Genomic DNA, 14,114 nt, shown 5'->3' on the forward strand with positions numbered 1-14,114 from the left:
CCAACAAATTGTAAAAGAAAGTGACTTGGGTATCATATGACTGAAATACAAACTAATCATTTTATTAATGCTATTTCTTGTTACTTAAGGAAATGCTTCCAGCTCTTTTCAACTATATCTACTGAAGACATACTCAAGTGGAGTTTGAAACATCTGCATGATAAATATGTGCAAAGTGTATGGAATAGCTTTTTGGAAATGAACAGTAGTGTTTGAAGACTGCATAAAATAAAGGGAGAAGAATAACAAAGGTAGTGGGAGATGGGGTTTTCACATTTGTATGAAAACAAGTTATTAAGTTCTTTTTATTTATTCAGAGTTTGGGTTTAGCTGATGTATTGTTTGTTGGAGGGGGATGGGTATTTTGGGGGTGTTTTTTGGGGGGCTTTTTCTTTAAGAAAGCCTTTCTCCAATGAGTTGATTAAAGAGCAAATTTGGTTTGACAAAACTTGTCACAAGCCTCACTTTACACACCAGTGCTGCAGCTGTCAGCTGTCACAACATTTAGCTTAGAAATTTGTATTGAACCTTAACTCTAGTCTTGAGAGATCCTCTGGTCAGGTGATCTATCTCAAGGAAATCAGACTAAGTTGCTTCCTTCCTGATTTCTCAAAGAAGCTTCTGTATCAGAGCCCTCAGATTGTGCTGCTTATACAGCTGCTGTGTTAATTTCCACCTTTGTTTTTCTATTCCTCTCTACATGAGGTTGGTCTTTCTTTTAGAAGACATAAATAAATTAAGACCACCTCGGCCAAAAAGCGTATATTTTATCTGGGAATAAGCCAGTTTGTCAAGTAAGAACATGCTGGTTACAGAATATTTGGTAAAATAAATCCTCTTCTTCTACAGATCTCGGTTAGGTTTGCCTCTCTGAGAGGCTCCAGAGAACTCGGCTTCAGACTAATAAGCACAGGATGACACATTTTAAGTCATAAAATGTTCATGATTTATTCCAACACCTGAACTGCCAGCACTGAAGAAAGCATGATCATTTCTTATCTTCTGCCCTCTTCATATTTTAGTGCATTCTGACAGTTTTCCTTTAATTCATTACTCTATAGCTTAGAATCCCTCTCCCACAAAATAATAGCTGTCACACCTGCAATGAAAGCACCACACCATACACATCTAAAGCCAAAAACATCCTAAATGCAGAGGAGAGCTCCATTACAAGCTTCACAGACTCTCCACTTATACAGAAATCCAGCCTCCTCTGCTCCACATCTCCAGATTTTTTAACAGGCTTTAGATAAGGAAAGTTTTCCAACGAGGTATAATCTCAGGATAGCCTAATAGCTACCTCTGCACTGTTCAGAAATGCCATCCCTTTGGAGGGCTGTTTGGCATTAAACACAGCCTCACAGAGCAAGAGTTTCTGGTCCTACACCCCATCTTGCACCTCCATATTTATGTGCACCCCAGGCACAGGGGTCACTGCAACAGGAAAGGAGCAAAATGTGCATGGATAGCTTGGTGGAAGAATACCTGTGGCTGAGAAAATTTCACAAAGAGTTCTTGTCAAGCAGTTTAAATCTAAGCATGTGTCATTTTTTGGGGTTTGGGTTTCTTGACTGAATTTATCACCTAAAGGATATTATCACTCAGAACTACTTGTTCAACAGTGTATAGAGTACGTTGAACTTCCCTGAACAGCATAACAATGAGTTGAGCTTTATATTTTTCTCTTTTTATTAGATGATCTTTGTATTTCTGAAAAATAAGCTGTGAAGACCAGAAATGACTGTTTCTGAGTACCTATAAATTAGGTAAGGAAGAAAGAAATATAATACGTACTGTCAATTCTTAAAATCTTAACCAGAGTTCCAACTTACTCAGGAATAACACAGCAATTCAATCACAGAAAAAAATATTATTCTATAGTAAGTGATTTTTACACAATACCTGCACTACACACAATACTATGTACTGAGGATTTTAAATAACTTCATGTACACAGAGCAGGCTTTTACAATAGTAGAAAAGGATTTTTTTGCCTTTCCTAAAAATTGTCCTGACACAACCTGTTTGTTTGTTTGTTTGTTTGCAAGGACTAAAACACCTAACAAATTTATTTTTCAATTAAATTTCCACTTTCATTGACAGGTACCTGATTTCACAGCTTCTAGAGCAAAAATCTGTTGGTAACTTAGTTCAGAAAATTAATGCTTTAGTTGTCTCTTATTTTGAAGAGAATTTAAGTGAACTTTGTCCTACTTTAGACACTATGCATTTGATGGACTCCTACTCATAACCCATTTCTTTTGGATTGTATTGACTCAGAAAATGGAAGCCAGATTCCCCTTATGTGAGGAAAAGCTGAATATAGGCAGTGGAAAACTCAAAGTTTTACTGTCTTATTTCTTTATTCAAAGTAATTTTCACTAATTTTTTTTTTTTTTGTCTCTCAGTAAAAATATAAGAGTGTGAACTGCATATGTATATCCATATGAGATGATGACATGGATGAAGAAAAATGAGAAATCCAGGAAAAATAACAGGAGGTTAATTACCAGGAGGTTAATTACTACCACTTAATTACCACTCCACATCAGGTGGAGTGGTAGTTAGGAAATTACTGTTTCCCTTTAATTACCAAGCAGTGGCCTGTGTGGTGTCCATGTGTATTTGTGTGTATGTGAATAAATAATTGAAGACAATGTGTGGCTTAGTTGACAAAAATAGTCCTTTTTACTGTGGGCTGATGTACAGTGGTGTGCAGTTGACTGTTTTCTTGTAGGATTGCATGTGACACAATTCTTTCTCTTTTTTTGAAAAGTGTGGAAAAAATCAGAATATTACACATTAATACAATGTGAGGGGGAAAATGACCTTAAATGAGCATATGGATGTGAATATATACCACACATTTCTAATCTGAAGAAAAAAGGATACTGCCTTAGCATGTCATAAAAATTGGCGTTTTATGTCAGGCACTTGCTTTTTTGTCTGCTAAACTTTATCACTCATAACTATCTGTCCATTATGAGTACTGACAGTTACTGCACCAATAGACTTGGTTAGATTAAATATGGATATAGATAAATATAGATAGATATATAGATAGCTATAGGCATAGATATAGATATAAATATAGATATAGATATATAGATAGCTATATAAATATAGATATCTACACATAGATGTGTGTGTATATAGGCATATGGAGGCAGGAGGCACTTAAAATATAAATCACATAGGACCACATGGCCATAAATAGAAGGTTTAATTTCACACCTACGAACATACATAATTTTCTCCTGCAGTTAATATAGGAACAATTTACTAATTCTGGTTATGCCAATGTGATAGGCAAGTCTCCACCCATTCCTCCCCTAGCCCTTCCACCCTGACACTTGTCTTCCTAATCAATTGGGAAGGCTCAACCACAAGCAGTGTTCCTTCAAGAGACAAAACCAAACATTTCTGTGAGCCTCTTGATAACCACTTAATACCACCAATTCACTGCAATAGAAAATGAAAACCCCTGCCAACTATATTCCCTGTGGAGATGGGAATACACAGATGTGAGGACCCTGGGGGTCATCCCTTCAGTTAAGGAGACACAAGAAGCTTCCCTCAAAGCTGTTAAAACCCCATTTTTGTGCTGGGGGAACTTTGAATACCTCAGCGCACAGCTGAATTAAACATCTGTGGATTTTATGCAAAGGCCCTCTCTGTTTCTTTACCCTGGACTTGTTCAGGCTGCTACACATAGAGTTTTAAATACATATGAATACACAATCTTCTAGGATGTGTATATAGGTGTTTGTATACATGTGTCTATAAAACATACATGCTTAGATATATATATATATCACAGAATCACTTGGGTTGAAAAGTCTTCCAGGATCATCAAATCCAATCTTTGAACAATCACCACCTTGACAAAAAGACAGGAGTCCTTTGTGAGTGCCACATTGTCATTTCGTATACCTCCAGGGATGGTGCTTCCACCATACCTCTGGGCAGCCCATCCAATGTCTAATCACCCCTCTGTGAAGCAATTCCTCCTGTTGTCCAGCTGGAAGCTCCCCAGCTGTAGTTTGAGGTCATTTACTTTCATCCTGTCCTTGTTACCTGGGAGAAGGGGATGACCCTCATTCCACTACAACCTCCATTCATGCAGTTTTGCAGAGCAAGGTCATCTGAGCCTCCAAATGCACCCAGATTCCTCACCTGCTTCTCAAAAGATTTAAGCTCCTTCCCCAGCTCCCTTCTCTGGCACTTCAGTGTCTCTCTTGCAGGACCCAGAACTGGACAGAGGATTCAAGAAGCAGCCCCACCAGTGACAGCACAGAGGGATGGTCCCTGCCCTGCTCCTGTTGCCCCACTATTGCTCACCCCAGTCAGGTGTCCTTGTCCTTCTTGGCCACCTGGGCACAGCTGGTTCATGTTCAGCTGCTGCTGACCAGCACCTCCAGGTCCTTGTCCACCAGGCAGCTTTCCAGACACTTTTCCCCCAGCCTATAGAACTAAAGGGATTGTTGTGACCCAAGGGCAGGACCCGGCACTTGGCCTTGTTGAACCTGATACAAGTGTTCTTGGCCTATCAAGCCAGCCTGTCCAGATCCCGCTGCAAGCCTTCCTGCTCTCCAGAACTCTAATCTCACTTAGTCTCATCCATGACCTTATGGAGGGTGCAATGGATCCCCTCATCCAGACCACCAGTGAAGATATTAAACATAACTGGGCCCAGCACTGACTCTGGGGGACACCACCAGTGACCAGAGGCCAGCCGGATCCAGCACCATTCACCACCATTCTCTGGACTGGCCATCCAAACAGTTTTTAACCCAGCCAAGAGTGCTCCTGTCCAAGCCACGACCAGCCAGTTTCTCCAGGAGAATGCCATGGGAGACAGTGCCAAAGGCTTTGCTCAAGTCCAGGTGGGCACACCCACATTCACACCCCCTTTCCTGCATTCACTGGCAGGTCATGAAAGGAGATCAGGTTGGTCAGGCAGGACGTGCCATTCCTGAACCCCTGCTGGCTGTGCCTGACCCCCTGTACTGTATTTGCTCTGTGCTTATATCCAAGATGATCTTCATCATCTTCCCTGGCACTGAGGTCTGGCTCACAGGCCTGTACTTCCCTGCATCCATCTTCCTGCCCTTCTTATGCAGGGACATCACATCAGCCAACCTCCAAATCATCTGGGACCTTCCCAGTTAGATAGGACTGATGACCAGTGATGCAGAGCAGCTCGGCAAGCTCCTTCTCCAGCTCCCTCAGCAGCCTGGGATGAATCCCACCTGGTCCCAGGGACTTGTGAGTGTCTAAGGGGCTCAGCAGGTCACTACCTGCCTCCTCCTGGGTAGCACAGGGTCTGTTCTGCTCTCTGTCCCTGTCTGCCAGCTGGGGCTGGTTCCCTGTGGATAAACAGGCCTTACTGTTGAGGGCTGAGGCAAAGAAGACATCTGAGCCTTTTCCTCATCCTTGGTTCCAGTGTTTGCCTCTGCATCCAGTCAAGGATGGAGATTTTCATTGGCCCCATTTTCGTTTTTGATGTATTCACAAAAACATTTTCTGTTACCGTTCACAGCAGGGGCCAGTTTGAGTTGTATTTGAGCTTTCACCTTTCCAATTTTTTTTTATATGACCAGCAACATCATCGTACTCTTCCTGAGTTGCCTGCCCCTTCTTCTCAATGTATATATATGTGTGTATATGTGTATGTCTATATATATATGTGCAAACATTAATGCAATTGAGACTTATTTATATGTGCCTTATAGACCATTATGATCTCCTTCAGACCCTAACTCCAGATATCCAACCCCAATTATCCACAAGGCAAACCTATTACCTTTGAATTCGCTCACTTTCCTTTCTGATCCACAGACATAAAATATCTGTTGTCCTCAAATTGTCTAACTTATTTGTACAATTGAATTAATCCCAGCCCATTGAATTAATCCCAGCCCAACTATTTCCAGAGTATGTATTGCTTGAAAGCTCTGTTTCAGATCTGAGAAAAAATTGATGCGCCTGAACATTTGTCTGAATTTGAATATCAACCAGTCTGCAGGAAGAATGCTGCTTCATATATGCTGATTTTAATAAAAGTCCTGCAGAATTATTATTTAAGCATCACAAACTGTGCGAGGGAGGACACACACATAAAAAAGAAGGAAATCAAATGAAAATCCTCCAAAACAATCTCTATACTTGTATGTTTCATTAACTGATACAGACAGGATCTAATATTTCATAATACTTAATTGCTCTCAGTGGGCACCACATATCAATTAGAACTTAGAAATATCACCCAGGCTTCATTCAAAGCATTGCTGAGATGAATATCAAATAAATATTATCTCATTTTTATGGGTGAAAAAGTTGAAACCAAAAGAAATACTGGAAATATGCCAGGACCCAGGCTACAAACAACCCAGCTCAGAATCCTCTTCTCCTTTCAGCAGAGAATGTTGCTTTATTGCAGTGGCAGCTCCAAAATTACTTCAGTTGCAGTAGTTAGCACTTGGTAGACCTACAATGTAGGCAGGCACAATGTAGGTGTCTTAGTTTAGAAACCATGCAACAGAGTCCATCTGTTCTCATCACTATTTTTAAAGCAACTTGTCCAGACTCAGGTAGGAAATTTAAGGTGGAGGTGGATCTACTTTCTTGGAAGGCATTCACCTACCCAGATTCTGAGGTAACCTCCAGGCTGCTTAGCTTCCTCAAAACACATCAAAAGGTGGAAAAGCATATAAGAGACTTCATATAAAAAATACCACATATATATGCTTGCTTCATTAGAGAATTGCATTCTTCCAGGATGATCCACATGCTGTATGTTGTTTGTGGCAATGACCACTCCAGAATAACTGGTTGTAAATATCACATAATTTTTAAGTCTCAGTTTAAAAGGAGTAAGAATATTTTTTGTAAAGTGTATCCTAAAGATACTTCACTTTTCTGTAGCACTGAGTCATCAAGGAGAGGTAAAATGCATAGCAAAAGCAAAATAATCTTGTATTTGCAATTGCAAGTATAAAAGCCCATCACAGTACTCTATTCATTTGAATACTTTTTCTGAAGTTCTATGTGATCTGTTTTTGCTTTTTCTTGCTCCATGAAATGGATTTCCCCCAAAGAAATTACATGGTTTATATCTTTATATTTACCACCTGTGTGGAACTTAAAAGACTCACTAAACATAGCAAATGAGCATGCAGTACATTTCACTTATGCTCAGGAACTAAGTACAAAGGTTAGATGAGGAAATCACAGGCAATATTTTTGCATGCTTATTCATCTAACCATATATGTTGGGTTTTAAACATTCTTTTTTGTAGCTCTTAAGAACCATTACAAATTTTATTTCTTATACATTATTAGAGGATATCGCTCCTGCTAATTCAAAAATCAACTTTTCTTTGGACCTCTTCAACCCTTCTGACAGTTGTCTTTTAGCTGCTCTAGATGCTAAAGTTCGAACTTGCCTCTTAGTTTCCCAACTTTGACTTCAGGTGTAAGAAAGCCAACTTCAGGTGTAAGAATCAGAGGTGTTCTTTGAAATAAATTTTATTCACCATAAGAATATTTAAAATATTTGAAAGTCCTCCTAAATTTGGACTTGATAAAACTAAAATCAACAGAAAATGGAAGCATTTTGCTTCAATAACTTTGAAGCAGTAAAACCCATTTTTTTCTTCCTCCCTTTGAAATTGTAGAAAATTCGGTTAACAATGGTTAAGAATTAATGGTTAAAAATTATTAAACCTCTCATCTGAAATATTATATTATGAACACTTTTTTTTATTTATGTCACATAGAAATGTTTGTTCTGTTACTCTAAAAGCCCCTAAACCACAGATGAAATCACCCACAACCCCCCAGACCTCCCCAAAAATTAGTGAGTAATCTGTTGCTATTTTATTAAACAAGATGGTAAAAAATGTATTAATTGCAAAACCTCCTAGGAACTCAAAACCCTGTACAAGCATGTATTCTCAGAACTGGATGATAGGTCTTGCCCAAAGTGTTATTTGCTCTTAAATAAGAACATATTAATCATGCAAAATGAAAAACTACTCATTCTATTTAAATGAAAAGAACATTGATAGCTGTTTTATGTTTCTTGCACTCTGTTCCTAGCAGACTACTTCAATCCTAAAGGATCATATATTCTTACCAAAGCTCTTCCCATGGGAAAAAAGTATTAATTTCTAATGCTTTACTTCAAATTACATCACTCAGAAATCTGGAGCTGTCCATCAGCCACCAGCCTCCTAATCACACATCACTTGTCATCACTTCCAGAGCAATCTGGACCTCACCCTGTTTTTACACACCTCTTCCTTAAAGAGTCAGTCTTGTTCGAAGCAGCAATTTCCATTCAGTCAGTTTGAACGGAAAAATCAAGAGCATTTGCTGTTTTGTCATCTTCCTTGATCTTCTAATTTCATGTGCTCTTCAGAGCTCCCTTATGTACATTTATGAATAGGATTTAAGAAATGGGACTCTACCAAAAAACAATCACAGGCTCTTCTTCTTTCCATCCCTTTCCCTCCACTGTTGAACTGCCATCCTCTTTTCTAATTGTTTTCAAAAAGGCAACAGGAAACTTAGGGGACAACATTAGCTGATCAACATTTTAGTACGTGACTTGGCTCACACATGGTTATTTTTTATACTGAGATACTCTGAGCAAAGATCAGACCTCCTGCTGTAGGAGCCTTCCATGGGTAGCTCAGTCCCTATGTGTCTCCAAATTGGGCAGACACAAGCAGTGGCATATTCTTAAAGCATTGTCTCCCATATTCTCATTTACGAAGAAAAGCTCATTTGTGTAAGAGGATTACTTGTTTTCATAGCAAAACATCCCCAAGTGCATCAATTACACTGGAAACAGCTCAGCTCTGTGAACTGCTTAGCCACACTGCTAATATACCAAGGCTGCATTAAGTCAAACATGTATTATTGCTGGTGTAAAAACAACTTATATAACTATAGTATTTTCCTTTGGTGCTATAAAAAAAAAAAAAAAAATCAAACCTGTGCTATAATAAGTCTACCAAAGTCTAAACTGACTAATTTCAGACAGAGAAAAGTAGATCTAGCATAAATACATAAATGTGACAATTGTAAACATTAATTAATTTCCATGAAGGCAAAAAAATCAAAAGGCAGAGAAATATTTTTAAGAAATGTAGTTCTTCCTAGTGCATTCCAGAATGAGAATTATAAGAGAGTATACTCCTAAAACATTATGGGAATTTCTGGCATAATGAACAGACGAAACCTCAAAAATTCTGTGCCCTTCCATAGGAACAGCAGACCACAAGTTACAGCAATGCACATGCTCTGCTTCTTCCAGCGTACCAGATGAAAAGTCAAAAGCAGCACATGCTATCTTTCTGCCAGTTTAAACCTTGGCTCGCATTCAAAGATGACAAATTAATGCCAAGATTTTACTCATGTGAAACTCACTCATTATGTCTTGCACTGCGACCACCAGTGAAGCCACCATTTGGACATGGTTATGCCTACCCACCCATCCTTATGCTTCTACATGTGAACATTCCTGAACATTATGGAGTAATGAATGTTCCAACATTGGGATAAACTGAATAAAAACCATTAATGAAAAATATCATGTATTGTATATGCCTCACAGCTTGCTTGCTTTCTCTCAGACTTCTCTTTCCATCCTAGCAATGTGAACTGCTCTATCCTATGTCCCACAGTGTCTTTCTGCATGAAGTCTCTCAGTCCATAACTTGCCTTTCTTCTCTTAGTGTCTCTTTTTGCTTTCTACCATCTATTTTTCAGAACACACAAAAAAAGGTGTAGTATAAATGTGACATATATGGAGTTTTAAAAATAAATTGTCATCTCAACTGGTTCTCCAGAAATTTTGTAGAGGTAAAAAATACCACTACAGTATACTTATTTTTACTTGGGTTAGAGTTGGTGTTTTAATCAGTTTCTAAAAAAAGATTAATTGTGTCATGGCATTTTTTGAGCAAAACAATGTATTACATCAAAGACAAAACACTGAATATTTAAATTATTCAAGGTGTCCTTTTTAGTTTTTTTAATGAAAGAAAAGGATTTATTTTTCTTAAAAGTTTTTTGCCAAATTCAAGTTTATATGGACAACACCAGCTGGAGGTACAAGCCACATTTGTGGGGATAAGGCATTCCCACTACAGTACTGTTGCCTCTAACAGCTGTTTTAGTGATGAGGAGCCAAATCTCACTCATGGAAAAGACAAGTTTAGCAGCTTATAATCCTAAATCTAGCACATTTTCCCCACAGGAACAAACTACACCAAAAAAAAGGGGAAAAAATAAAACAAAATAAAAGGAAAAAGAAAAAATCCCAGAGAAAATCCCAAACATACTCCAAAGCAAAGCAAAACAAAACAAAACAAAAATGACTTACTGTCTTCTTCAACATTTTGACGGCGTAAGGTTTCTGGGTCCCTTTCTGCCTGCATCTGTAGACAATGGATGTAGCCCCACTAAATTTAAAATAATAAAAAAAAAAAAAAAAAAGGAAGAATAGTTGGGTTGTACATACAACTCTTTAAATCTGTCAATAAACAGAGTTGCCTACATTTTCTACTCCTCCCAGTTTGGGCAAAACTATCTCACTTTTCCCCACAGATCCAATAAACCCTCCCCCCAAAACCCAAGAAGTGTCAAAACCCCTCTATGTTTAACCAGAGAACTTCAGCAATTACTCAGCAAACAGAAGTCGCAAGAGATTAACATTCATCTTGGCCACACATTTTTTGTCTCATGGCAAACATTCCTGGATGTTTCCTTGGATAATCAAATCACCATATCTTGCCTTGGTTAAGGCAACACAGACAGAAATTTTTTTCTTTGCCCACTGGACCAAAAATTCAAATCGGGCACCAAATGGAGGAAGCAGAACTACTATAGTAGTGGAAACTGGTGGGACTTGATCACAGCAAAAGCAGACTGGGCATGCATCTGTTTGCCTTCAAGGTGTAATTAGTTGAATGTGCAAAGTCTGAGCACTCATAAAAAATTATGCCTCTGCTGGATGGAAGGCACTTCTCTGAGTGGATAGCTGGGGTAGATGGTTGCCAGAGGGAGGCTCAACTTGCTGTGCTTTACTTGTTACTGTCATGGAAGAGCCCTGTACTCTGAATTAAAGAGAGATGAAGCCTCTGGCAAACTCATACTGGTAACAAACCATTCAGACACCTTTGTATTCTACCCAAAATAGATACACTGAAGCATCACTGAATTTAAGGTATTTTCAGAAACTTCTTGCCCTCAGACCCACTCCAAGACTCAGCACTTCTAAATGGCTGCATATTTTTAAGGTAGAGGGGACTGCAGTTGCCATATATGACTCCTGAACAACCATTGCAGAACTGCATACAGCAATTCTGAAGTGAGTGAATTCTCATGCTTACCAGATGCCAAATTGCACTGCAGATCCCACTGAACCAGGAGAAACCCACCTCAGTGAGTCTACAGGAGACAGCCATGACAGAAGCAGCTTTCTTTTATGCAGTAGAATGGCATAGCCACGCTTGACTATGAAAATAAAGCTGTGGTACAAGGTTCATTATTCTAGGTGCTGTACAAATCTGCCATGGTTGCCCTGCTCTTCTCCCTCCTCAGCCAGACAGGTGCCATACAAGGCTCTGAGTAGTAGGCACATCCCCATTTTCATAAGTACATGAGTGAGCACAGGAAATGATGTTTGATTTAGAAGATTTATTTCAGAAAGACCTCTTCAAAAGGAAAGGTTACCTGTGGCAAGGGTTATGCAGCTCAGTCCTCTGAGGGCTTCTCTGCACCATATATAAATTAATCTTCACTTCATCTCAAATGCTAAAATGATTTGTCTCTCTTAAAAATATATTGATAAATTTGTGGGAGTACTGAGAGCTTCAGTGACTCCCAGAATCATTGCATAATTTTGATTAGATCTCCTCTCCTTGGCCAAGTCTCCAAAGACTCTCTTTAGCAAGAAGAAAACATATATCACATTTAAAAAACCCCCACATCTTTTAAATACAACAAAAACTGTTAAAAGATAGGATTCTAATAATGTGCTGTGATAAGATTTATATCTCCAGTATTTCATTGCAGGATTACAATGGGGAAGTAAACTCCAAATCACTCCTGTATTCTGCTTCACATACCCAGAGTGTAATATAAACATTAAACTCATTAGTTTACGTATGTTCTTACAAAGTAGGCAGCAAATTTCTAGAAATTACTGTCTTTGGTGAGGGCAGAATTAGATAAGCTATCCAGCTGACAACCCAAATAAACAGATGATTATTCCTTTGCAAATGTCTTGATGTTTACTGCTGCTGTGGCAATGAAGGGCAATCCCTGTCTCTCTTTCAGAGCCCTGCAAAAAGGATGTGTCTGTACAGACCCATTCCTGCCTGGAGTGTTTATCAGTGGCTCCAGGGGGTGTTGTGGAGGAGGCCTGCCTACGGTGTGAACAGGTGAACAACCTCCTTTCACTGGTGGCCGAACTTAGGGAGGAAGTTGAAAGATTAGGGAGTATCAGGGACAGTGAAATGGAAATAGACTGGTGAGTTCAGCCCTTACATCTTTAAGGCAGGCCCACCAGGATTCAGTCTCACTCTCAGGCAATAGAGGGGGACCTGGTAGATGAAGGCAAGTGGAAATGCGTCCCTGCTTGGGGAGGTAATAACAAAAATCCCCCCTGCCCCCCATCCCCTAGCCAGGTGCCACTTCAGAATAGGCAGGAGGCTGGATCTAGAGAGCCAGCCAGATGATTGAGAAGAATATTATCTGCCCAGTGAGCATCTCAATTATGACTTCTCTGAAAAATGGATTACCACCTCTAACATCAAGAAAAGAAGGGAAATCGTGGAGGGTGATTCCCTTCAGAGGGGGACGGAGGGCCCCGTGTGTCGACCAGACCCATCCCACAGGGAGGTCTGCTGCCTCTCTGGGGCCTGGTATGGGATATCACCAAGAGACTCCCTGGGCTGATTCAGTCCTCTGATTATTACCCACTGCTGACCCTCCAGGCTGGCAGTGATGAGATTGAGGAGTGTCAAGGTGATTAAAAGGGAGTTCAGGGCACTGAGTCAAGTGGTTGATAGGACAGGTGCACAGGTAGTGTTCTGCTCAGTCCCTTTGGTGGCAGAGGAAAATAATGAAAGAACTCATATCATTAACAAGTGGCTCAAGGGTTGGTGTCATTGGCAAAATTTCGGATTCTTTGATCATGGGGCAACCTTTACAGCACCTGCTCTACTGGAATCAGATGGGATCCATCTCTCTCTTAAGGGCAGGAGGTTTTCAGCTCATGAACTGGCAGACCTTGGTGAGAGGGCTTTACACTTGGTCTGAAGGGGGAGGGAGATGTAGCTGGGCTGTCTGGAAGCAGGCCCAAGGATGGTAAGACTGTGTTAGGGGAGAAATCACTGGCCCAGCTGAGGTGCATGTGCACCAATGCATGCAGCATGGGCAACAAACAGGAGGAGCTGGAGGCCGTGGTGCAGCAGCAGAGCCATGATGCAGTCGCTGTCACAGAAAAGTGGAGGGACAACTCACATGGCTGAAGCACTGCACTGGATGGCTACAAGCTCTTCAGAAGGGACAGAAAAGGGAGAAGAGGTGGAGGGGTGGCCCTTTATGTTAGGGGGGTTTTGGATATCACAGGTATTGAAACTAATGACGATGGAGTCCCTGCGGGTAAGAATTAAGGGGAAGGCCAACAAGGCTGACATCCTACTGGGAGTCTGCTATCGTCCACCCAACCAGGATGAAGAGGTGGACAACTCATTCTGTAAGCAACAGTGATGTTTCAGGATTATCAGCCATTGTTCTTGTAGGTGACTTCAACCTACCAGACATCTGCTGGGAACTAAATACAGCAGAAAAACAGCAGTCTAGAAAGTTTTTAGAGTGTGTGGAGGATAACTTGTTGTCACAACTGGTGAGCAAGCACACCAGGGGAGGGACTATGTTAGACCTGTTGTTCACAAATAGAGATGGACTGGTGGGTGATGTGGAGGTTGAAGGCCTCTTGGGGCACAGTGATCATGAAATTATAGAATTCTCAATAATTGGTGAAACAAGGAGGAATATAAATAAGGTCTCTACATTGGACTTCCAGAGGACAG

At 40.2% G+C, this 14,114-nt stretch overlaps 1 protein-coding gene across 1 annotated transcript in view; it reads right to left on the reverse strand.

Annotated features, from left to right (window-relative positions):
* CAMK4 (calcium/calmodulin dependent protein kinase IV) overlaps positions 1 to 14,114 on the reverse strand; it is a 136,467-nt gene that overhangs the window by 66,006 nt on the left and 56,347 nt on the right. The window contains exon 2 of the mRNA XM_021524787.4: positions 10,397 to 10,475. Within this exon, the coding sequence (XP_021380462.1) occupies positions 10,397 to 10,475 (79 nt within the window). The remainder of the gene's footprint in view (positions 1 to 10,396; positions 10,476 to 14,114) is intronic.

This window comes from Lonchura striata, chromosome Z (assembly GCF_050655825.1).
Source record: "Lonchura striata isolate lonStrDom1 chromosome Z, ASM5065582v1, whole genome shotgun sequence".
Classification (NCBI taxonomy): Eukaryota; Metazoa; Chordata; class Aves; order Passeriformes; family Estrildidae; genus Lonchura; species Lonchura striata.